At 44.2% G+C, this 23,531-nt stretch overlaps 2 protein-coding genes across 5 annotated transcripts in view; both read left to right on the top strand.

Annotated features, from left to right (window-relative positions):
- The window catches only part of LOC116761187 (olfactory receptor 8S1-like), a 22,928-nt gene extending 17,303 nt beyond the window's left edge, over positions 1 to 5,625 (top strand). The window contains 1 exon segment of the mRNA XM_032646951.1: positions 5,433 to 5,625. Within this exon segment, the coding sequence (XP_032502842.1) occupies positions 5,433 to 5,625 (193 nt within the window).
- ZNF641 (zinc finger protein 641) lies at positions 5,483 to 16,546 on the top strand. 4 transcript variants are annotated; one of them, XM_032646395.1, is made up of 6 exons: positions 5,483 to 5,628; positions 8,804 to 9,012; positions 9,635 to 9,726; positions 10,905 to 11,034; positions 11,830 to 11,943; positions 12,814 to 16,546. In XM_032646395.1, exons 2-6 carry the CDS (start codon positions 8,829 to 8,831, stop codon positions 13,566 to 13,568), a joined length of 1,275 nt encoding a protein of 424 aa, XP_032502286.1. In that variant the 5' UTR covers positions 5,483 to 5,628; positions 8,804 to 8,828; the 3' UTR covers positions 13,569 to 16,546. The 4 variants fall into 4 exon arrangements, with proteins under 4 accessions (XP_032502286.1, XP_032502284.1, XP_032502287.1 ...); XM_032646393.1 differs by lacking the exon at positions 5,483 to 5,628 and adding an exon at positions 6,024 to 6,138; XM_032646396.1 differs by lacking the exon at positions 5,483 to 5,628 and adding an exon at positions 6,168 to 6,200.
- Positions 16,547 to 23,531: the final 6,985 nt, after the last annotated feature.

The following is a 23,531-nucleotide window of genomic DNA, read 5'->3' on the forward strand; positions in this document are numbered from 1 at the left end:
AGTCTTATCATTTACTCTATTCTTACTATGTATTAAATTGTCTATTTTGTCAACTGAAAAAAAATGCACAATGTGAAAGCTGTGAGTTAAGTTTTATTTGGGGCAAAATGAGGACTATAGCCTGGGAGACAGCCGCTCAGATAGCTCTGAGGAATTGCTTCGAAGAGGTGTGGGGGGGGGAGGTCAGTATATATGTGATTTTGCTGAAGGGCGATACGTGCAATCAAGCACACATTTTGGCAGAAGGTTACTGCTGGTCACAAGAAGGTTGCTGATAGTCACAAGGAGTAGATGTCTCCATTAATGATTTTAGTGCTTTCCTAGATATGAGAAGATGGAAAAAATTGGGCTCACAAAACCTTCTCCTAAAAATATCTAACTATCTGAAGGCCCGTTCTGTCAGTTTTTCCCAGAGCACAGAGTGCCTCATTCCTGACCTCCACCCTGAACTCCTTTTAGGGTGTGTTGAAGGTCAGCAACTACAGTGGCTAGTGACCTAATCCTTGTAGAGGCAGATGGCGAGTGACGGCAATTTACATCATCTCATTTACTCTTCACAACAACCCTACAAAGTAGGTATAATGATTTTCATTTTATTAATTAGGAAACAGGTATATCTACATAAATCTGCCCAGGATTATAAAAATAAAAAGTGAGATTCTACGATTTTAAATGTCTGAACCACTGTTTCCTTAAATATAAACTAGGGATAAAGATAATTTACCTATCTCCCTGAGTTGTGAAGATCACATGTACAAAAAAGCACTTTGTAAATTGTGAAGTGCTCTACAAATACCAGTTTTAATTATCGACTACTGACTAGGGGACCCTTACCCTTTCTTTCCACAGGAATCCTAACCTGACACTTCCCTCAACCTTCCTCTTTCTTTTACAGTCCTAGACATAGTGGACACAAACAGCTGCACTGCCCTGTTGGTAGAAAACTCATCTCTGACATCAAGCTTCAAAACTTTGAATGCTTCCGAAAAGCAGTGTTATAAATGGTGATTAGACTCTAATTAGCAACTGGAGGTATGGTTTATTATAGCGGAAAAGGTTTTTGTAAGCCAAGCTGCTAATTCATTGCAATCAACTGACTAATAAAGAAACTCTTATAACACAATCCTAAACTGGTGAACACCTGCATTATATGTTTTTATTCAAACCAAATCAGAACAAGAGTTCAGAAATGAAGGAGCTAAGGCTGACAGGCAAGAGACTGAGTCTCTTAAGGTCTTTGGAAGTCCAAAGGAGAACTCGGAACCTTAAATGATTGTGACCTCTCCCTGAGCCCCAGGAAGAACACAGCTGTGTCCTGAGGAACTGTACTCCACACACTAGAATCTGGCTTTGGGTCCAACTCATCCCATTCGGTCGTTCTGAACTCTATCAACAGGGCAGCCCTGGATGACCAAGTTTCCTTAGAATGATATAATTGGACCCACCAGGTATATCACTTCCTTATAACACTAAATATAGTGACTCTCTATTACTTGATATGGCAAATTAAAAGTCCTTGACACACTATTCTAATCTTTCTATCAATTTCCCCATTTCTTCTCTACTCTAGATAGGCATGTCCACACCTGTGTGTTCTTCACCCCACAGCAGGTACACTTCTGCCTTCTGATTCTACCCAAGATGCTGTTCCTACATTTTGCCTTCAAAGCTGATCTTGAAACTCTTCCACCAGAAAGTCTTAAAAAGATGGAACCACCTGCCTGCTACTCACTGCATATTTAATTACCCCACCTTACACAGGAGTTTGGACTCGTCCATATATTACTGTGAAAGGTAAAGTACCACTCTGGTGACAGGTGCACCAGATTATAAGTCTAAGGCCAGGGTTCAATTCCTAACTTTGCCTTTTGGCTCACTGAATGCTCCTAAACCCACGCTGAGATAATATCTACAGTTTGCCGATTGAAAGCTAAAAAGATGGCACATTAAAGCTAATAAGCTAAATATAAAGGTATTTTATATTTTTTTCCCTGTGATGTTAAAAAACAAAGTTCTGGCATAAAGTAGATGTTTATTAAATATTAATGACCCATTATTGTGCCATCAGGCCAAAGATGACTATTTTGCCTCCTTTTTCTTTCCTCTTTTGATATACTCTGCCAGCTCTCCCCAAATCTCTCTTTCAAGTAAAGACAGCTTGGTTATTTAACTTAATTTAATTATATGTGTGACAGAGGCAATGCTAATTGTTCATCAAACCCCATTTCCTTTTCTACTGGGGTGCACACACTTTACAGCCACCCCTGCAGTTAGGTGGAACCATATGATCATGCACCTTAGTCATGAATTCCGGCTAAGGAAATGGGTGAAAATGATGTAGAGCACTTCCAGGGCTTGTCCCTGATATCTCCAATAAGTCAGCCACAGCTTTCCTCCTTTATCTGAGGCCCACAGATTGGATGATTCCAAGGCAACAGGGGATGGTAGAACCACAAGACAGAAGAAACCTGGTCTTTCCATGATTGCAAGGAACAGACACCCCACCCACTGGCTCCGACAAGCCTGCTACACACTGTGACTTATGTGAAACATAAGCTTTTATTATGTTAAACCACTGAGACACTGGTACTGTTAACATACCCAGATTAACATACCTTGTATTTCTCACCTGTGGAAACATAAATGCAAAGAACCCCTGGACTTAGTTCCAGGACCTGAGATACAAATCCTGGCTTGACACCTCCCCCAAATACCCTATGATCTGCTCTACAACATGGTCTATACCCTTCCTCAACTGCATGTCTAGCACATTCTCCTCTTTTTTTTTTTTTTTCTTCTGGTACGCGGGCCTCTCACTGTTGTGGCCTCTCCCGTTGCAGAGCACAGGCTCCAGAGGCGCAGGCTCAGCGGCCATGGCTCACGGGCCCAGCCGCTCCGCGGCATGTGGGATCTTCCCGGACAGGGGCACGAACCTGTCTCCCCTGCACTGGAAGGCAGACTCTCAACCACTGCGCCACCAGGGAAGCCCACATTCTCCTCTTTTTCATTAATGGAGCCCTCCCCACTCCTCTCCCTCAAGACTTCTGTCAGGCTTATCTCTGACCTCCCACCCATACATGTTTACTTCTTTGCTCCTAGTGCAAAGTATATTCCTCTACTTCAGCATTTGTCACATTTTATTGCAAATATTTGTTGACATGTGTTTCCACAGACTGAGTTCTTGAATCCACAGACAGACAATTCCTTTGGGACCTTTGACTTCCAGGATTTAGTTACAGTGCCTGGCACATAGCAAAAAATAAATATATATTAAAGGAATGTTTGTCACCTATGACCTTAAGTGAGTCACTTATTTTTTAAGTCTATAAAATAAAATTGTACAGAATTGTTCAGATGATGAAGTAATGAATGTGATTTGTAGATTATAAACAGATTCTAATAGTAATCTGTTTATTCTGTTTTGTAGGCCCTTTCTCATCTTTTCCAGTCAAATCTGTCTAATGCTTCGAGGTAGCTTTGTCCAGTAGAAATAAAATGTAAGCGGCAAATATAAACACCTTAGTACCCATAATTTTAAAAGTTAAAAGAAAGAATCAACATTGTGAAAATGACTCTACTACCCAAAGAAATCTACAAATTCAATGCAATCCCTATCAAACTACCACTGGCATTTTTCACAGAACTAGAACAAAAATTTCACAATTTGTATGGAAACACAAAAGACCCCGAATAGTCAAAGCAATCTTGAGAACGAAAAACGGAGCTGGAGGAATCAGGCTCCCTGACTTCAGACTATACTACAAAGCTACAGTAATCAAGACAGTATGGTACTGGCACAAAAACAGAAAGATAGATCAATGGAACAGGATAGAAAGCCCAGAGATAAACCCACGCACATATGGTCACCTTATCTTTGATAAAGGAGGCACGAATGTACAGTGGAGAAAGGACAGCCTCTTCAATAAGTGGTGCTGGGAAAACTGGACAAGTACATGTAAAAGTATGAGATTAGATCACTCCCTAACACCATACACAAAAATAAGCTCAAAATGGATTAAAGACCTAAATGTAAGGCCAGAAACTATCAAACTCTTAGAGGAAAACATAGGCAGAACACTCTATGACATAAATCACAGCAAGATCCTTTTTGACCCACCTCCTCCTAGAGAAATGGAAATAAAAACAAAAATAAACAAATGGGACCTAATGAAATGTAAAAGCTTTTGCACAGCAAAGGAAACCATAAACAAGACCAAAAGACAAACCTCAGAATGGGAGAAAATATTTGCAAATGAAGCAACTGACAAAGGATTAATTTCCAAAATTTACAAGCAGCTCATGCAGCTCAATAACAAAAAAACAAACAACCCAATCCAAAAATGGGCAGAATACCTAAATAGACATTTCTCCAAAGAAGATATACAGACTGCCAACAAACACATGAAAGAATGCTCAACATCATTAATCATTAGGGAAATGCAAATCAAAACTACAATGAGATATCATCTCACACCAGCCAGAATGGCCATCATCAAAAAATCTAGAAACAAAAAATGCTGGAGAGGGTGTGGAGAAAAGGGAAAACTTCTGCACTGCTGGTGGGAATGTGAATTGATACAACCACTATGGAGAACAGTATGGAGGTTCCTTAAAAAACTACAAATAGAACTACCATATGACCCAGCAATCCCACTACTGGGCATATACCCTGAGAAAACCATAATTCAAAAAGAGTCATGTACCAAAATGTTCATTGCAGCTCTATTTACAATAGCCAGGAGATGGAAACAACCTAAGTGTCCATCGTCAGATGAATGGATAAAGAAGATGTGGCACATATATACAATGGAATATTACTCAGCCATAAAAAGAAACGAAATTGAGCTATTTGTAATGAGGTGGATAGACCTAGAGTCTGTCACAAAGAGTGAAGTAAGTCAGAAAGAGAAAGACAAATACTGTATGTTAACACATATATATGGAATTTAAGGAAAAAAATGTCATGAAAAACCTAGGGGTAAGACAGGAATAAAGACACAGACGTACTGGAGAACGGACTTGAGGATATGGGGAGGTGGAAGGGTGAGCGGTGACAAAGCGCGAGAGAGGCATGGACATATATACAGTACCAAACGTAAGGTAGATAGCTAGTGGGAAGCAGCCGCATAGCACAGGGATATCAGCTCGGTGCTCTGTGACCGTCTGGAGGGGTGGGATAGGGAGGGTGGAAGCGAGGGAGATGCAAGAGGGAAGAGATATGGGAACATATGTATATGTATAACTGATTCACTTTGTTATAAAGCAGAAACTAACACACCATTGTAAAGCAATTATACCCCAATAAAGATGTTAAAAAAATAAAGTATTAAAAAAAAGGTGAAAGTAGTAGGTGAAGTGAATATCAACAATACATTTTAGCCGAACATATTCAAAATATTGCTTATTAGCTATTGTACATTTTGTTAATTAAGTCTTCTAAATCAGGTGTGTATGTTACAACACACCTCAATCCGGAGGCTGGTGGCTCCAGCAAATTGGACAATGCAGGCGCAAGGCCGACTTCAGACACACGTCTTGGTGAAGTCAACCTCGTTCAGAATTAGTGACTCCTCCTCAACGCTCTCTCCAGCCCCTTATCATCACCCTGGCTATCCTGAAACCTAGAAGGTGAGCTCCTTGAGGAATTCCAGACCGTTGTCTCGAGAAATCTCTCTCACATCGATCGTTGGCATGTGAGGATTGGTTGTTAAATGTCGAGATAATTAATGAACCTGTGTGCAAAGGACCCCACGGGAGGCCGCGTGGCCGGGACGGAAGATGGTCAGTCAGGGAGAGGGCGGGGTCGAGCCGCCAAGGTCGGCCGGGATCCTGGCGCCTGGGCCCACGGCGTCCAGGGGCGGTGGGCGCCTGAGATGCGGGGCCGGGCCGCCTGGGGGCCCTGGAGGCGCAGCCCGTCCCTCGCCCCGGCCCCCACGCCCCTCGGCGCCGCCGTGGCCGCCGAGCCCCGGAAGCGGGCGGGGATTTCCTGTGCCCGCCCCGCCCGCGCCCGCCGGGCCGCCGTCTCCGCCTGTCGCTGGCTCCACGGCCGCCGGCTCCGAGGAAGCGAGGGCAGAGGGGAGGGGCAGGCGGCGGCCGGGAGAGAGGCACCGGGCCGCAGGCCAAGCCGACCGGACCGTGGTGAGTGGGGCCGGGCGGAGGGAGTCGCGGCTGGAGGGAGGGACGCCTGGCTTCCCGGGGCGGTGAGTGGGGCCGGTCACCCGTGGGGGCGGGGAGGAGGGTCGTCGCGGCTTCTGGGTCGCTACCATTCTGGGGGGGGTGGGTCGGCCACACTGACACTCTGTGCTCGCCCCTCCCGTCTCCCCGTCCCCCCATCGTCGCTGTCAGGCCCCGCGGGTTCCCACCGCTGTCACCGCTCGCAGGTTACCCCGCGGCTCCTTTTTCTTCACTTGCTCATGCCCCAGTTCACGAGAAACCTGTTTTCTGACCTCACTTCCCCTGCTCCAGCTCTGCCTCTCTCGGGTTCTCTGAAATCTGACCCTCTCCAGGGGCACTGTGACAAGGAGGGCAGAAGCAACCTTACTCTGGAGTGGGCGCCCGTCCCGCCCACGCCCCGCCCGGGACAGGGGCCAGGCTTCTCTGACAGCGCGACTGTCCCTGTGTCCTTGGACTACTCATTTCGGTAGCATGGCCCATTCTCTATCCAACAACACTTGCTGCAGAAACCAACTTCTGCAGGTGCCATGCCCCCCAGATATGTGAGGAAAAGGGGGAAGTGTCTTAGAACCCCGACTCCAGTAGGCCTGGGATCATCCTGGAGCCGGGAGAAACCAGGTTAGGGCTGACACCTTAACTGCCCAGATGCTGGCTCTGAGAGAGCAAATATTTTAGCAAATGCAGTTTGAGGACAAGTACCTGCTCCCTCCTTTGCTGATATTTCTGCTAGCACTTCCACAGGTTTTCTGTCAGTGGTCTGGAGAGGCTCACATCTGGCCTGCGAAAGAGGCTTCCTATCAAGGGACTCTGCTGCTGGAGAGATGGAGAAGTGGGTCTCAGGTGTCCAGATATTTACCTAGAGGTAAAGTCCTGAAGGAGGACTTTCAAACGGAGCTAGAGAATGAGGAAGACATCTGGTGAAGAGGGGGAATCCATGCTTTACATGTTAAAAGTTAAGTGAATACAGGGGCTGGAATTCAGAGGAAAAAGCTAAAATGGAACTTTCCCTTTATTGCTTTATTGGGAATTTTCCTTTCTCATGAGAAGTCTCTGAAAAGGAAACCTTGTAAGCTGGGAATCAGTCCAGGATGCTCCCATGAGGCCCTGAGACATCTCTGGACTTCTGAGATGAAAGGGAAATTTGTTCCCTTCCTGTGCATTGAGCTTAGAGTTCCCACCTACCTCTTTTGTCGAAGACAAATAGGCAAGAAAATAAACAACTTGACAGTTGTCATTACCAATCCTGGGCTCCTGGATTCTTGCAAATGTTTTTGGATGGATATGAGTGAGCCAGAACAGTTACCAAGGTTCTGACCTGTTTTTGGAAGACTTTCACTGGCTCTGACTGCTTGGGCATTGAGTAAGAATCACAAAAATATGACGTTGCCGAGCAAAAAGGGACTCTTCACAGTCTCATAGACTATTGCCCTGCTGTAAGGCAGGGAGACCGCTATCACAACACAACCTGTCCTGCTCCTAAGATGTCCAGAGCAAAAAGCCTTCAACCAGGTCCTATGCACTGCAGGACTATTAGGAATTTTTTTTTAATCTAACCTAAATCTCTTCTCTTGCAATCAAGAGAAGAGATCTGCATAGAGATAGAAAACATCTCTTTTTATTCATTGGCAGCATCATTCATCAGCCTTCTTCCCTAGTCAAGAGAAGACTGTGTCCACTGTTTTGAACTTTCCCCCAGTGTACATATTTCCCATCCCTTTCTTCACTTTTGTTTCTTCTGATGGAACACACTCTGGCTTGACCATACACTTCTTTAAAATTGAGTACATTTTTATAATGAGATCTGACTGGTTCTATCCTGTGTCTCAGGTTCTTTCCTGTGTCTTAAATCACAGGGCTGTTAATTCACCCCAGGGTCATGTTAGCAGCACCTGCTTCCCCTTTTCTACCTAGTCCAAACCCTTTCTGTTCTTTTTTTCTTTTCCCAATCAGACATTAGCTCCTCACTGACCAACAGTTTCTCTTATCTTTTAGGGTTGCTTTAGAGTCTTATACTTGCTTTCCAAGTTATTGATCTTTCTACCATATTTACTACCAGTTCTCATTTTCTACAACAGAGTGACAAGTTATATGTCTGTTTGTTGAGGCTTGTCCTAAGTAAGGCACCATTTGGTACAGCCTCATAAAAAATACACCCTTTGACTAGGATTTCTACCTATAGTAATCATTTCATTCTAAACTAACTGATGAGAATGGGATTTGTGGCAGAAAATCTTATGTGTAGTTACATCTGTTTTTGTTGAGTGCAAGTCTGTTTGCATCCAGTCCTGCATATTTCCAGATTGCTTACATTCAGTGGTTGAAATTTCCAGTTAAGTATTTTCAGTTGTTGAAATTAATTGATAGCTTCTGAATTTCCAGGATTGTTCTTTTTTTTAAAAATGAAGTTCTTCCAGCCCCAAAATAACCATTTGTGACTTTGCTATGTAGCACCTGCTCTTTTCTGGCTCAGCTTCAATTGATTGGAACACATCAAGCTTTTAAAGTTCATCTTTCATCAAGCTCCTCCTATCCAGTGTCATCTTTTATCCCTGGGCTGTTCTCCATAACTCCCTTAGGAATATCACCCCTTTCCATTTTCATGGGCATAACTGATATGAATTTGTTCCAGGTCACAATTTGGGTTTGTAGCAAAGATGCTTTCAGAACAGACTGCAGCCCTGGGGACAGGATGGGAGTCAATGAGTGTTCAGCTGGATGGAGCAGAGCCCCAGGTGGAAAGGGGAAGCCAGGAAGAGGGGCCATGGAGGACAGCACCAGGGCCACTGGAGCACCTGTGCTGTGACCTTGAAGAGGAGCCACAGTCGCTTCAGGAGAAGGGTGAGAGCCCGGAGGGGGTGTGTGTGGGAAGCACAGTGCAGAGAATAGTCTTCTAATCTCTGTTGAAAAGTAGAGTTAAAAATCCCCAAATCGCCATAGACTGACTGCACAGCATAGTCAGTACCAGGACTAGGTCACAGAAATATAAGGAACTTCTGGGCTCTGGTCACAGAAATACTAATATAATGAACACCTGGATTCTGCAAACCATGTAACTGGGCTCCTCCCGTTTCTTGCATAATCACTCCCTCCACATGCTACATGGTTAGTGGTAACAAATATGGGAGACAAAGGAAGTGACAGAAACACTGACTGCTGTTGGAAAACAAACTCAGTAAAATGCACTTTACAAGGTGAAAATTACATTCAAATAATATAAATTCAAACCACAGCTAGTCGAGTAGAAATGGATGAGATAAATGCTCTACTAACAACCACTCAGTACCCTTTCAGGATATTTTGAGGGAGGGTCTTTTCTACTACATTTATGCGTTGGAGTCTTACCAATGGGTATAAATATAGAAAAAAAAGTGACCCTTAAGCCCCTCTAAAATAGGGCCCAGGCTCTAATTGGGAAAGGATGGATGCTCCATCTCTAATGGTTCTTCTCTCCCCTCACCAGCTCAGTCGGCTCCCTGGGTTCCTGCCATTCCCCAGGAAGGGAGCACTGGAGATTGGGAGATGGCAGCTGCACTTCTTGCAGCTGGATCACAGGTGGGCTGTGTTCTTCCTTTGGCCTCTCTCAGGGTTTTCTCAACGCTGCCTTTCTACAGCCTTTGCATCATTCCACTGATTTGTCATTTCACATGACCACTAATGGTATGTCCATTTTATGTCTGAACAGATTCTGCCCCTTTCCAAGGGGCTCATAATACCCTTTTAAAAAATGAATGGAGGCATGATGAGAAGAAGGGAATTCCTAGAGGTTAGATGTTTTGTTTTTTTTTTAATGGATGGCTGTGCTATCCACAGGGGGAATTTAAGAATAATTCATTAACGTCCTTTAAGAAATAAATCTGGAAATATTAGGAAAAGAGGACCTGAAGGAAGCTTAGAAGAACATAAAGTAGACAGGATTGCGTGGATGATAGAGCATTTATGGAAAAGAATAGAAGATAGAAAGATGTAAAAAGGGGCAGAGCCAGAGAGAGAAAACAGGTTTAGATTCAGAAGGCAAGGGGAGAGCCATGGGAAGACAGTAATAATAGTAGTAGTAGTATCCATACTCCCAAAGTGCTTACCATGCTTGCTGTTCTCTGAGTGCTTTAGGTATATTAACTCATTTTACCCTGAGAGAAACTCAGTTATCCCCATTTTACAGATGAGAAAATTGGACAGGATAAGATTAAGGCACTTGTGTAAGGTCATACTGCTAATAAGTGGCAGAGCTAGGAGTCCTTTGGCTCCAGAATCTGGGCGAACTGCCACGCTGTGCTGCCTAAGGATATGGCACAGTAGGGGAAGGGGGCAAGGAAGGGCACTTTATCTGTATTCTTCTGTGCTGATAGGAAAGGAAAGGTCAAGTGGAGAAAGGAGGAGCTAGGACACAATTTCTACAAGGAAAAGAATAAGGCCGGTGAGAAGAGACTGGGCAGACACCTGTAACTAAACAGAGGGACCAAAGGGTTTGTGGTGCCTCCAACTTCTCATGGTCCCAATTTGGGGAAATCCTCTACAGCCGTTTTCCTCATTCATTCACGGACCATTACCTTTACCCCTTTCCTCATTTCCTCTTCACCAAAACCATGTGCCCTGCCCAGGGACCTCTGGGCAGTTCTTTTTCTAGACACTCTCTTGCCCTCTCCCCTCTACTACTACCTGAGCCTTTTATACTGAGAACCCATTTCCCTTAAGGAACAGCTGCTGACAGATGATGCTACATTTTGTTTCAGGGCCTGGTAACCATCAAGGATGTGTCACTGTGTTTCTCTCAGGAGGAGTGGCGGAGCCTGGACCCTTCTCAGACAGACTTTTATGGAGAATACGTCATGCAGGAAAACTGTGGGATAGTAGTCTCTCTAAGTAAGCATGACCTTCCCCAGCCACTAAATGACTGTACTCTGGGAGAATGGAGTCGTCTGCTCCAGGGCTGTTGGAGAGCGTCTATTTGGGGTTCTTTTCTAGGCAGAGAATCTGTCTAAGCTTCCACTAGAGAAAGAATGCTAGAGTTAATTCAAAGGGAATGGAAGTAAAGTGTCATATTTTTAAAAACAACAAAATGATGTGAATTATTAGAGAAGAGAACTTTAGGCTCTTCTTGGTTGGGAATTGGGAGGTTCTTTCAAAGCAGAGAGAAGGACATCTAAGAGATGGAACTGAGTCCTTGGAAACTCCGAAACCACCTAGGGAAAGATGGGAGTGTAGGTGGTGAGACAGCTGCAGTAGGGCTAATTAAGTGAGGTTATGACCAGAAAAGACAGTTGGACTGGAAGTATTTGAAATTTGAGTGGAAGAGAGCACTCATTGGGAAGAAAGTATGATTTTCTGAAAGAAAGAAGAGGGACTGAACAGAAACGGGAGGGGGGAAGAGGGAAAGGCTTGTATCTGGCCTTCTATCTTTTCATTTTTTAATATTTCTCTACTGATGTGGTTGCGCTGTGTCTTAGCTGCGGCACACGGGATCTAGTTCCCTGACCGGGGGTCGAACCCGGGCCCCCTGCCTTGGGAGCATGGAGTCTTAACCGCTGTACCATCAGGGAAGTCCCCTGGCCTTTCTTTTATCTATAGAGTTCCAGGGAATAATCTAGGAAGCTTTTTTCAGAAATGAGAATTACGGTTGAACTAATTGACATCTCTGTTCTCCTTTCCCATGGGCAGGATTTCCAATCCCCAAACTGGATATGCTTTCTCAACTAGAAGGAGGGGAAGAGCAATGGGTTCCTGACCCCCAGGACTTAGAAGAGAGGGACATTCTGAAGGTCACATATACAGGTAATGACATAGAATACACTCAGCCACGGCCTTCACCCCTTTTGGAGTTTCATCATTACATGTCCCTCTAATCCCTCCTCTGCCTCAGAGAGTTACAGTACTGAAAGGTTTAGAGATCTTTTTCTTCAAAAGCAAGACGGTGTAACACAGTGGTTTAGAGGGCAGGCTCTGGAGCTAAACTTTGTGGATCTGGATCCAGGACCATACCTGTGGAACCTTGGAAAAGTAATTAACTTACCTTTGGGTTCCTCATCCATAAATTATCGTGAGATTTAAATATGTAACCATAGTAGAACAGTACCAGCCACATAATAAGCACTCAGTAAATGTTAATTGTTGTTGTTCAACCTGCCACCCATTGTGGAAATGCCTTCCACAATGTCTCTAGTGCTGACAGGTGGTCACCCAGCCAGTGATGATTGTAGCACGTTTCTTAACTCTCTCCATCTATGCTTAGGCAGGAAGATGGTGATTAATAGTTTTTTTTAAGTGCTAAATAAATAACAGTAATAAATAAGTAACAACAATAGCATAGACCATTTACTAGTGCTTACTATATGCAGGTACTATCCTATCTGTCTTATAACATCTATCTTATAATGATTCCCATTTTAAAGAAGAAGAAATGAAAGCCTATAGAAGTTAAGTGGGAAAGCTGAGATTCAAAATTGGGTATCTGTCTCCTAAGCCTAGGCTTTTAACCTCTGTACCTCTTGCACTGTCTTATACAACATTAAAATTTGTTCTCTCAGCCTTTATCGGGTGAGGTTTAGGCCCTAATAGGCATCATACAACCTCACCTCTGACTCAGGTCCTGGGGTACTCCCTTGTGACTCCCCTCTTGGGGTCGGTATTTTCCCTTCTCCACAGGAGATGGAAGTGAGCACGAAGGGGATACCCCTGAACTAGAAGCAGAACCTCCCAGAATGTTATCTAGTGTGTCTGAAGATACCGTTCTCTGGAACCCAGAGCAGGATGAGAGCTGGGATTCCATGCCCAGGAGCTCCAGAGGCATGCTCCTTGGCCCACCGTTTCTTCAGGAAGATAGCTTCTCAAACCTTCTGTGTAGCACAGAAATGGATTCCCTGTTAAGACCGCACACATGCCCCCAGTGTGGGAAACAGTTTGTGTGGGGCTCCCACCTTGCCAGGCACCAGCAAACACACACTGGGGAGAGGCCCTACAGCTGCCTCAAGTGTGAGAAGAGCTTTGGGAGAAGACATCACCTGATCCGACACCAGAAAACCCACCTACATGACAAACCCAGCAAGTGCTCTGAGTGTGGCAAGAATTTCCGATGCAACTCCCATCTGGCCAGCCACCAGAGAGTACACGCAGAAGGCAAGTCCTGCAAGGGCCAAGAGGTTGGAGAGAGCCCTGGGGCTCGGAAGCGGCAGCGCGCTCCACCAGTGCCGAAGTGCCACGTGTGCACTGAGTGTGGGAAGAGCTTTGGCCGACGGCACCACCTGGTGAGACACTGGCTGACACACACCGGGGAGAAGCCCTTCCAGTGCCCGCGCTGTGAGAAGAGCTTCGGCCGTAAACATCACCTGGACAGGCACCTGCTGACCCACCAGGGACAGAGTCCCCGGAGCAGCTGGGACAGAGGGACATCTGTCTTTTAAAATCTGTTTCTGTTGCAGCTGTGGTCACATCTTTCAACCGGTGCTACCAGGAGTCTCTGCCAGAGCTGACCCTCTCCTGCACCCCCGTGGCCAGAGTCATGAGTCCCAGTCCATCCCTAGAAAGATGAGGTTCCAGCATTGGCCAGAGTATTTCTCACCAGTTCTATGAGATGCCACATAGAGTTCTTTGGGCAAAACTTTTGGGAAACAGTGCCTACTGCATGGGCTGATATTCAGCCTGAGCCCATTCTCCAGGGTACAGTGGTACCAGCAGTTTTTGGCTAAGGCCCAAACTGCTTGGATTGGTTGGTTGGAGCTTATGCCATACCAGTCGTTAAATATTTTGAGTATCACCCTTCCGTAACATAACTATTCTCTCTCTCTTTCTCTTTCCCTCTCTCTCTCTCTCTCTCTCTCTCTGTCTCTCTCTCTCTCTATATATATATATGTATATATATATATATATATACATATATATATATATGAAGAGAAAGACCATATTGGCATATTAAAGGCTCTGAAAATTTATGCAGTAGAGCAAATGGTTAAGCCTCTTTTAATGCAGTGTTTCCTAAATTTATTTGACTTCAGTATCCTTTTTATCTCACATCCCACAGAACTGGTGACTCCATGAAACATACTGGTGAACACTGGGTTAGAGAGTAACGAGGAAACAGGAAAGAGATAGTGATCAGGCACCCAGAGCCCCCTTTTTTATCCAGATGAAAGCTGAGGGGCCGACCTCATTCTTGTGTGGGCCCATCATCCTTACACCGATCATCTGAACATACATCCACACCTCTCACCCAACCTGCTGAAAAACAGAAACAATAACCTTCTCACCCCTATTCCTGCTCCCTTCACCCTGCGTATACATATATCCAGCTGAGAGACCACACTACAGTGCTAAGAGATGGACCTTATACCCCCAAGTAACCCAGGCCCACACAGAAGAAAAATACTTTATCCCCTTGAACAGACCCCTTTCCTCTTGACAGTGTCTTTATGTGTCTGTGTATCTGTGTGCAGGGTCTTTGAAGAGAGCATGCAAAGTGCAAACTGTATAAGCTAGATTTTCTAGGGGCTGTGTTCTGGGGATGAGGGTAGTGGGGATTGTAAGGATTTTTTTGTTTTGTTTCAAGATGGTAAGTAAGCTGAGTGATCAAGGGAGCCCTAGTGGAAAGGGTTAAGTTGTGGGAGTTGAGATATAAAGCCTTCCCCAGTATCACTGAGATCAAGACAACTGGATATTTAAGTCTAGGTCTGAATCTCTGGGCCACAGATTCTTTTTGCCAAAGTGGAGGGAGAAAGAGACATCCTCAGTGAGGTGAGCTGTTTCTTAACTGATTTTAAGCAATGTACATATAAGCTTTGTGCTTAGTGGATTTTTTGGTCTTGTTTTAAGTGCTGGGAAATTAAGGCAGGAGTCACAATGCCTGCAGGTTGTTATCATCACTCTTGTTTGACCTTGACTGCCTCATCAAGGGGGCAGAGTTATTCTTGTGGATCTCATTCCCCTAAACAGAACTTTAGGGGAAATGGCTGTGGCTTAGCTATTCAGCTGATGCAGGGTAATGAGCTTTCTGGTTGATTTTCCTCCCAATTCTGGAAAGGTGTCTGCACTAAGACTCTTGACTCCAGAACTTGCATAAGTATTCTAGCATCCATTAGTTGATGAGTTGGTCATTGTTTCTCTTTGTTGATGATGTGTTAATACCAATCTTATCATTTAAAAATTACCTTGTATGTAAGAGCAGTTTGGGGTTAGGGAGGGAGAAAAGCAAAGAGGATGGAAGTAGGATATTTTCTCTTTAATGCTTAGATTCCGGTTTTTCCTTAACACACGTTTCTCAACCACAGTTGGTGGAATTAACCAGAGAGGCAAGAGGAAGTTAGCTGCAACAGTCTAGTTTAATGACTGTTCCACTTGCTTAGGAAAAACTGGGTGAATCATAGCTCCTTAGAGTCCTGGGCCCAAATGGAGCCAAAAATAGGGTCATTTTGCTCACTGGGCTTCTTAGAGTGGATATGACTTGAGCAACCCAGCCCCTACCTCCCTTCTACTCAGAGCAGCCTTCCCTCTTTGCCCAGAATGTACTTCTCTTGCTTATGTCCCTATGAATAGAGCAAAATGGCCAGCCCTTTGTAAGGCATCCTTGTCCCAGGTCCTCAGAGACAGGAGCATCTTAGGATCAGTATTAGGAGATGCCCCAGGGCACAGGAAAATATTGGGTTCCACTGGCAAAACTGGACTACGCCATTTCTTTTACCCTCCCACTATGCCTCATTCATTAATACAAGTCAGCTGTATGTGAGCAATGGTTCAGAACCTGTTTTGGATCACAGGCCCTTTTGAGAATCTGATAAAAACCAGAAACTCACTTTTGAGGAAAAAAAGATATTAGTAATTCACTTAGTTTTGCATACACATTTAACAGGTTCAGAGCCCATCCATGGATTCATTAAACAGGGGTCAAAGAACGGGAGTCACCCTGTCCCAATATGGTCATTATATATTTGTGTCAAGAATTACAAGGCGAGGATCACTAAACATTTTAAGGACTAAGATACCAGAGGCAATAGGATATAAGGAGTGTCTAGTCTTTAATGACTTGAAGGGTATTTCTTACACTCTATGTTTTTTAAAAAATTCATATGACATGCTGACAAATCCAGCTCCTCACGAACCTTGTTTTAAAGACTTGTATGAGGTGACTGTCCGTACCATCAGATCACGCCTCTTAACAACCAGGTGTTAACCTCCAGCCTTTGATCTGTTTTAGTAATTGTAAGGTGAGAAAGTGAAGCCCCCAAAGTGTAGGTGCACTCATAGCACCCAACTGAAAGGCAACATGGCGTCTAAGGGCATTCTGCAGAAGGGGCATCCCTTTAGGTCATTTCTGCTGTACTGCTGTCTTCTCTACCTCTGTCCAACACCACTTCCCTTGGACGAAAAATAAAATAAGCAACAGCCATCAGCTGGGCAAAGAGATTTGAGTGATTTTTCCCACAGGGAACACTCCCGTCTTCCTCCCAACTGCCTCTGCCACATGTCTACCCTATCCTATCCCCTTTAAATAAAAAATATCTCCGTGTTCTCTCTGAGCAAAATGTAAAATAGGGAAGTCCATCTTTAGGGACCTGTCACCTTTTTCCCTCTGTGTGGTGCCTCTACCCTATTCAGAGCCCAAGTATCCTTGCCTTTCCACCCCATCAGAGTATCTCTGCAAAGAATCCCTTACAATGGAGATTGTAACCAAAGGGTTAGCTTTCTCAGAGCTATCTACATTTTAAGCTGTAGTTTTGATAGTGGAAGTGGAAAAGGGAAAAGATTTTCCCTTGTTAAAGTGATGTTACGCCTTCAGGGAGCAAAGGGGTGATAACTGGGGACAAAATTCTCCCTTTTCCAGCACTCCTACAGTCAAACCATTGTTTCCTATTTCTATCAAGGGCAAGGTGAGCCCTGACTCAGAACCAGAGGTTCCAGAAGACAAGTTCTTTCCATCTCTATTCAGTTGAGTACACTGGATGGGGGTGAGTGGGGTTGGGCAACAACGGAAAAGTGAAATCTATTCCCTTAGTCCCCTTAGAGATCCTGAGATGGCAAAGTTTACTTCTATTCCTCAGAGTGCTGTACTAGGCCATGGATCTCAAAATGCAATCTTCGGACCAGAAGCATCAATATCACCTGAAACTTGTCTTAGAAATGCAAATTCTCACCCTGGACAAACTGAATCAGAAACTTTGGGGATGGAACCCAGGAATCGGTCTTTTAACATGCCTTTTAACCAGGGTATTTGATGTAGGCTTAAGTTTAAGAACCACTGGCTAGGAGATTCAAATTCTATTTTAATCAGTGGTTCCTCACCATCTTCAAATAGGAAGAGATGGAATCTTCACACCCCTGTTCTCAGATTTATTTTCTGCAAAATCCTAGGCTAGTTGCTCCTCAGTTCAATTCCTCTTGAGTCCCAAGTTATTCCCCCACCCTTAAGTCAGTGAAAGAACTGCGTTAGTCACCAATTTCAGAAACTGTGGTGGGGTAACTACCAAGCTGTTGTAATTGGTTGGGGCTGGAGCTTCTTAAATGGGTATTGAGAATTCATGGGTCTAGAAATCTGAAAAGACAAAAAGGAGCAGACACCTCAAAGAAGGTAAATCCAATGTAAAACCGAAAAATCCAAAGAAATGGTCCTCCTTTGTTAGTTATCTGGTCCTTTTGCAGGCCTAATAAGTTGCCCTGGAGGTAGGCAGGGTGGGCATTCAGCACAAAGGTAGAGAGTAAGGCCATCTGTCCCAAGCCCCTAAGGACCCACGTATTCCTACCCCACAATTGCACTGGAGACCAATAAGGGGCCATGCAGAGGATTCCTAACCATGATTTGGCCAACCCAAATCATGGGCAAGGGCAGCAGGAGTATTAGAGAGTCCCCAGGACATAAGAGGAAACCAGGCTTATTTAGTAAGATATGACACAAGCAAGATTTGAACCTAGACTCTGTTTACTAGGTAGAGGTTGTAACCAATTAAGCCATGGTACCTATGTCAAAAGTGCTTCTTCCTGCTTTGAAGATTCTGTCCAGTTCAGGCTACAGGAAGGGATCTGTCTTGCAGGCCCTGGCCCTGATACCTCCTCCACCCCCTCTCCTAGACATACCCATGAAGACAGTTGCAAACCTGCCACCTCTGTGGGGCTCTGCAACGTCAGAAGGTTAGAGTGAACCCAGGTTTCTTTGGGGGAGGCAATCAACCCCTGTCTCCTAAGGCAGAGAAGGTTGGCTACAGCTTTCTTCAATTCCAGGCCTCAGGCTCTCCCTCTCTCCTTTCCTGCCACAGCCTCCATCCAGTAAGCAGAGCTCTTCCTCCACTCTTCACTCCCACTTCTGTTTTTCAGTTGGTTTGGTTTGGTTTGGCTTTCTGTTTTGTTTTGCCTGGGGAATGCCACACCTTTCCAAGGGTATCTGTTCTTCCCGATTCCTATCCTTCTTCCATTATACTTTCTCACTTCAAGTTTCTAGCCAGTTCCATTCCATTGTGAGCCCACTTGCTACCTGTCCCTCTGCCTATTGTCCCGTTTCTTTTCTGTCATCTTCAAGCCTAAGTAGAGTCCATTGCTCATAGTTCCCACTTTCTTCCCTCAGATTCTTGGCTTGGCTATAGCATCTCAGCTGCCATCTCCCCACTCTACCTCCCTCTCTCATACACATCTCCACACATCTGGACTTGGCCAAGGTTGCCTGTACTGCCAAATCCAGGCTCTTTACTCCCTCCCTACAGGCTCTTCTTCCCTTGATGAAGTTTCCATTTTTTGCGTGCTTACTACGTCCCAGACACTGGCTGTCCCAGGCCTGGGAGACTGAGTATGGTGATGGCCCCTGTACTTAGCACGTTCCTCAGCCGACCCCTCCACTGCCACCACTTTCCTGCCACACCTCAGGACACTGTGCGCCAAGGGACCCTCTTCCAGGCAACTCTGGGGGTGTATGCCCACTGGCCATCCAGCCCAACAGCCTAGTGCCTGCCAGATTTCTAGCTATTGTCTGACTTGGTTCCCTCTGATGGACAGTGAACTTCCCATGGATTACCCAACCAGGGACCTTCATCTGTATCTTTAGAGATCTATAATACAGTACGATCCCTGTCAGTTGAATAAAGGATGTATTTGGCTGTGTCGCTGACTTCCTTTCTCCATCCTCTCCTCTCGCTTCCATTCTTAGCTCTTCTCTCCTGATAAAAAGGCTGCAGCAGAGTGGGAAACACCAGATGGCTCCAGGGGGAGTCACGCAGCCATGCAGGAGCCCCCTCGCTGCCCCTCCCAAAACACACACCTCAAGATACCACAAGTTAGGTCTCCCCACCTCCCTCCTAGTGTCTTGGCTCCCAGATGTCACTCCCATCAGCTAGGGAGGCAACCCATTCTGGAGACTCAGGGAGCAGAGTGCTGAGCAGGCCGGGCCAAGGGTGAGGTGAGTGAGGGCCTAGCACATGAATTTAAGGAGGCCTTCCATCTCAGGGTCGTTTAAGGGCTGATCCACTCTTGAGAGACCCTTAGAGTGCTGAGCCTGAGTCTGGAGCCTGAGGTGGTGGTGGTGACTGAACTGACCCCCTAGACAAATTTGCAATTATTGGAAGTTTGGGGGGATCCAGAGGAAACCTGCACAGATGGGGTTAGACAGGAACTGGGTCCACCAGATGCATTCACCTTTGAGGGTGAAGAGGATGGGCATCTGGTAGAGGGTATCAAGAGGACAGGGTAAGAAACAGTGTGGGGGAAAAAACATGGAAACCTGGCCTGGGTAAAACCACCAGCCTGTGACCCACTGACATGGCCTCTCACCTATGGATCTTCACTGGGGTGGGGAGAGGGAATCACTTTGCAGGCATTGGGTGCAGCCCAAAGGCTTTGCTCTTCTTCATGGGAGTTGCCTTCAAGAGCTTCAGTCCTACGCTTAGGGGGTGATCTGCCTCTTCAGCTTTCTTAACACCAGGCAGGCTGTTTTGCTACCTGCCTCGTACTGCATATGTTTCATTATTTTCTTGCGTTCACTCTTACTTCCCCCCCCAGGCACTTGGAGTAAAACGTTTGACATGTCTGATCTTTCCCCTAACCAAAAAGGGGAAGAGGGAAGGGACTGACAGAGGGAGGAGAAACACAACTGTGATTGTTCATTGATGGGCCTGTTCTCTCAGCCAGTTCCAGTGGTCGACTGAAATCCTGACTTCCTTTTACTTACTCTCCTATCAGTGTCTTTCCTAGCATTGACAGGACTCATGCTGACACTCCGTCAGTCTTCAGTTCCTCTCTTCCAAATCCTTTGGCTTTTTTAAAGTCCTTTCCAGCATGGTGTCCATCAATTAATTCCCCAAGCAACCTGTCTTCCTGTCCTTGCTAGGCACTTAGGTTTTGGCTGGATCTGCAGCCCAACCAGACAGCCTTGCCATGTTAGAAGTCCTCAGAGGAGAAAGAAGAATAGGACAAATCTATTGCTTTGAGACCACTGACAAATGGAAATATTTTCATGTTCTGAAAACACACTCCCCCCAATGTGTTGGAGAACACCTTTCCCTACAAGAAACCGCTAAATTATTAAAACACTCAAGTGTATAAATGAATTCTAAACTTCCGACCTTTCCCTACATAAAAAAAGATGTAGAGCTAATGAGTAGATGGTGAGGCCCCACTCAACATCTATAACTGTAGTGAAGAGAGCACTGGATTTGCAGTTAAAAGTCAATTTCTAAATTGTACATTTTCTAAACATTACCTTTTCAATTTAAAATCTAAGAGATTGTAGTGAAGTAAAATGAAATAGTGCATGCGAAAGTATAAACCACCTTATAAACGGAAAAGCTATAACTGACAATTATGTGGAAATTTCTACCTTTTTTGAACAAGTTACAATTTATACGAATCTGAAAATGTGTTAAATGAAACACATTTCTATGTGTTTCCTACAATTCCCATCACCTTCCCTCACAATAGAGAACCACTTAGATTTTTTTTTGTGTAATCTTCCAGAGTTTCTTTATACAATTGCAAAGAGATATGTTTTCCTTCATTTTACACAAAAGGTAGTTGGTATACTCAATGTCTTGAATGTTTTCCACTTAATGTATCTTGGGGAGCTTGTCATAACAATACATAGAGAATCTCCCCCTTTTTGTAGCTGTATGCTGTTTCACTGTATCGAAGGTTCACAGTTTAACCAGTCCCCTAGTGATATTTCCATTAATATCATTTAGTGCAAGGCTGCACTAAATACCTTGGACATAAGTCTTTTCACAAATGCATTAATATCTAAAAGGTAAATTCCTAAAAGTGGTTCCACTGGGTCAAAGGACATCTGAATTTGTAATTCTGAAAGCCAAATTTCTTCCACTGGGGTCATGGAGATTTACACTTCCACTAGCATTGTATGTGAGTGCCTGTTTCCCCACAGCCTCACCAATGGAGTAGGTTCTTAAACATTTTAGATTAAAAATGCTGTCTTATTGTTTTAATGTGCATTTCCCTTATGAGTAAAGTTACACTTTTTTCATATATATATATGTATATATATATATACATATATATATATATATTTTTTTTTTTTTTTTTTTTTTGCAGTACGCGGGCCTCTCACTGTTGTGGCCTCTCCCGTTGTGGAGCACAGGCTCAGCAGCCATGGCTCACGGGCCCAGCTGCTCCGCGGCACGTGGGATCCTCCCAGACCGGGGCACGAACCCGCGTCCCCTGCATCGGCAGGCAGACTCTCAACCACTGCGCCACCAGGGAAGCCCACTTTTTTCATATTTTTAAAGGCCATTTGTATTTGTTTTTTCAACAACTATTGAATATTTGATGCTAGAGGACATTACAATTCTAAAGTCCAACAATTTTCTGGTCATCGTTACACTAGGCAGTTGAGATAAAAGAAGAGCAAAGAATTGATGTCAGGGATGTTCTATTTGCTCTGACCAAAGTTAAATACCCGAATATGCCACTAGAACGTGAGCACTGAAAAGTGGGGATTATGTTTTATCCATCTTTAGTCCCAGCAAAGGGTTGAGAATCTTGCAGACACTTAGTCATTTGTGAACAACAGGGATGAGATGAGCTATTCTTAGGAATTTCTTCCACAGAAGTATGGTCTAGATAATCTGGATAGCCTACCTATGAGTTAAGGTCATTTCTCATATTTCATCAGAACCACCCTAAAGCTTATCAATGAAAAATAATCTGAAATGACTATTGTTAGCTATGTAAGTTATATAAGTCTGGCACTTAATAAATTTGATAAGTTTACTGAGTGAATGAAGTTTGCTTAAATGAAGAAATCATCATAATACAAACAGAAGCATGAAGATTCTTAGGAAATCTAGAAAACAAATTGTTGTCAGTGTCCTTCCCATCCTAACTTAGGGGAAAAGGATTTCCAATTCCAGACCATCTTGTTCTTTAGGTAAAAACATCCTGGGACTATGAAGGAGCAATACATCTGGCTATCATAAGAGCATTTGATTAATTTTGTTCTCTGTTCAATAGACAATGTTTCTCATTGCCTCTTTTCAGGTGTCTATTTTCTGACCGTTTGCTTCATTCTGCCACTCACAGACAATTCAAGTACACAATAAACCTAACTACAGCAGGGGCAGACTTCAAAGTTCAAATCATCTATTGATGAGATACACTGCAAGCATTTTGCTGTTACACTGTATAGGCTTAAAGCAGTGATTCCCATTTAAGGGTGTGAGAGTGAATATCAGCATCACTTAAGTCTGTTTGTTTTAAATACAAATCCTGTTCCCCCTTGTAGAAGATATCAGACTTTCCTGGGGAAAGATTGGTCAGGTATACTCTAAAAAAACACTGATGTTTACTTCCCTAGGCATCATTTCTGTGTCCTGTCATGGCCTATGCCCTGAGAACGACTCTCACACTGTGCTTAACCCCTGCTTTCAGAACCCAAAGAAATCATACATTTGCTCCAATTTGGTATATAAAGCTTAGTACATGTTGTTTTTTTAAGAAGAGCAAAGACCTAGCTATTCATTATTTAGCCTTCTCCGTCTTATATTTCTGATATGCATTCTGTATATCTTAATAGTTTCCTCTCTAGGAGCTATTACTTTCCCAGTTGATAATTCCCTTAATGAATTTTGTCAATCAAAGCATATACCATGATGTCTAAGTCCCTCTTATCATTTTACTGACACTGAATACCACCTAAAATAATCCTAGTCCAATTCCAACTTTTTTTTACAGAGAAGGAAACCAAGACCATGAATGATTAAGTGAATAACTCAGCTAAGGTCAGAGTGGCAGAACTCTGACTAGAATCCTGGTCTCATTAAGTACTGATCCAGTGTAGTTTTCTGCTGTAGCACATTATCACTCCATCACAAATTAGTTATACTCATATTTAACTCTCTGTGATAAGCACCTACCATGTGTCAAGCCTTGTGCTAGCTTTCACACACACT

Source organism: Phocoena sinus, chromosome 10 (genome assembly GCF_008692025.1).
Source record: "Phocoena sinus isolate mPhoSin1 chromosome 10, mPhoSin1.pri, whole genome shotgun sequence".
Taxonomy (NCBI): Eukaryota; Metazoa; Chordata; class Mammalia; order Artiodactyla; family Phocoenidae; genus Phocoena; species Phocoena sinus.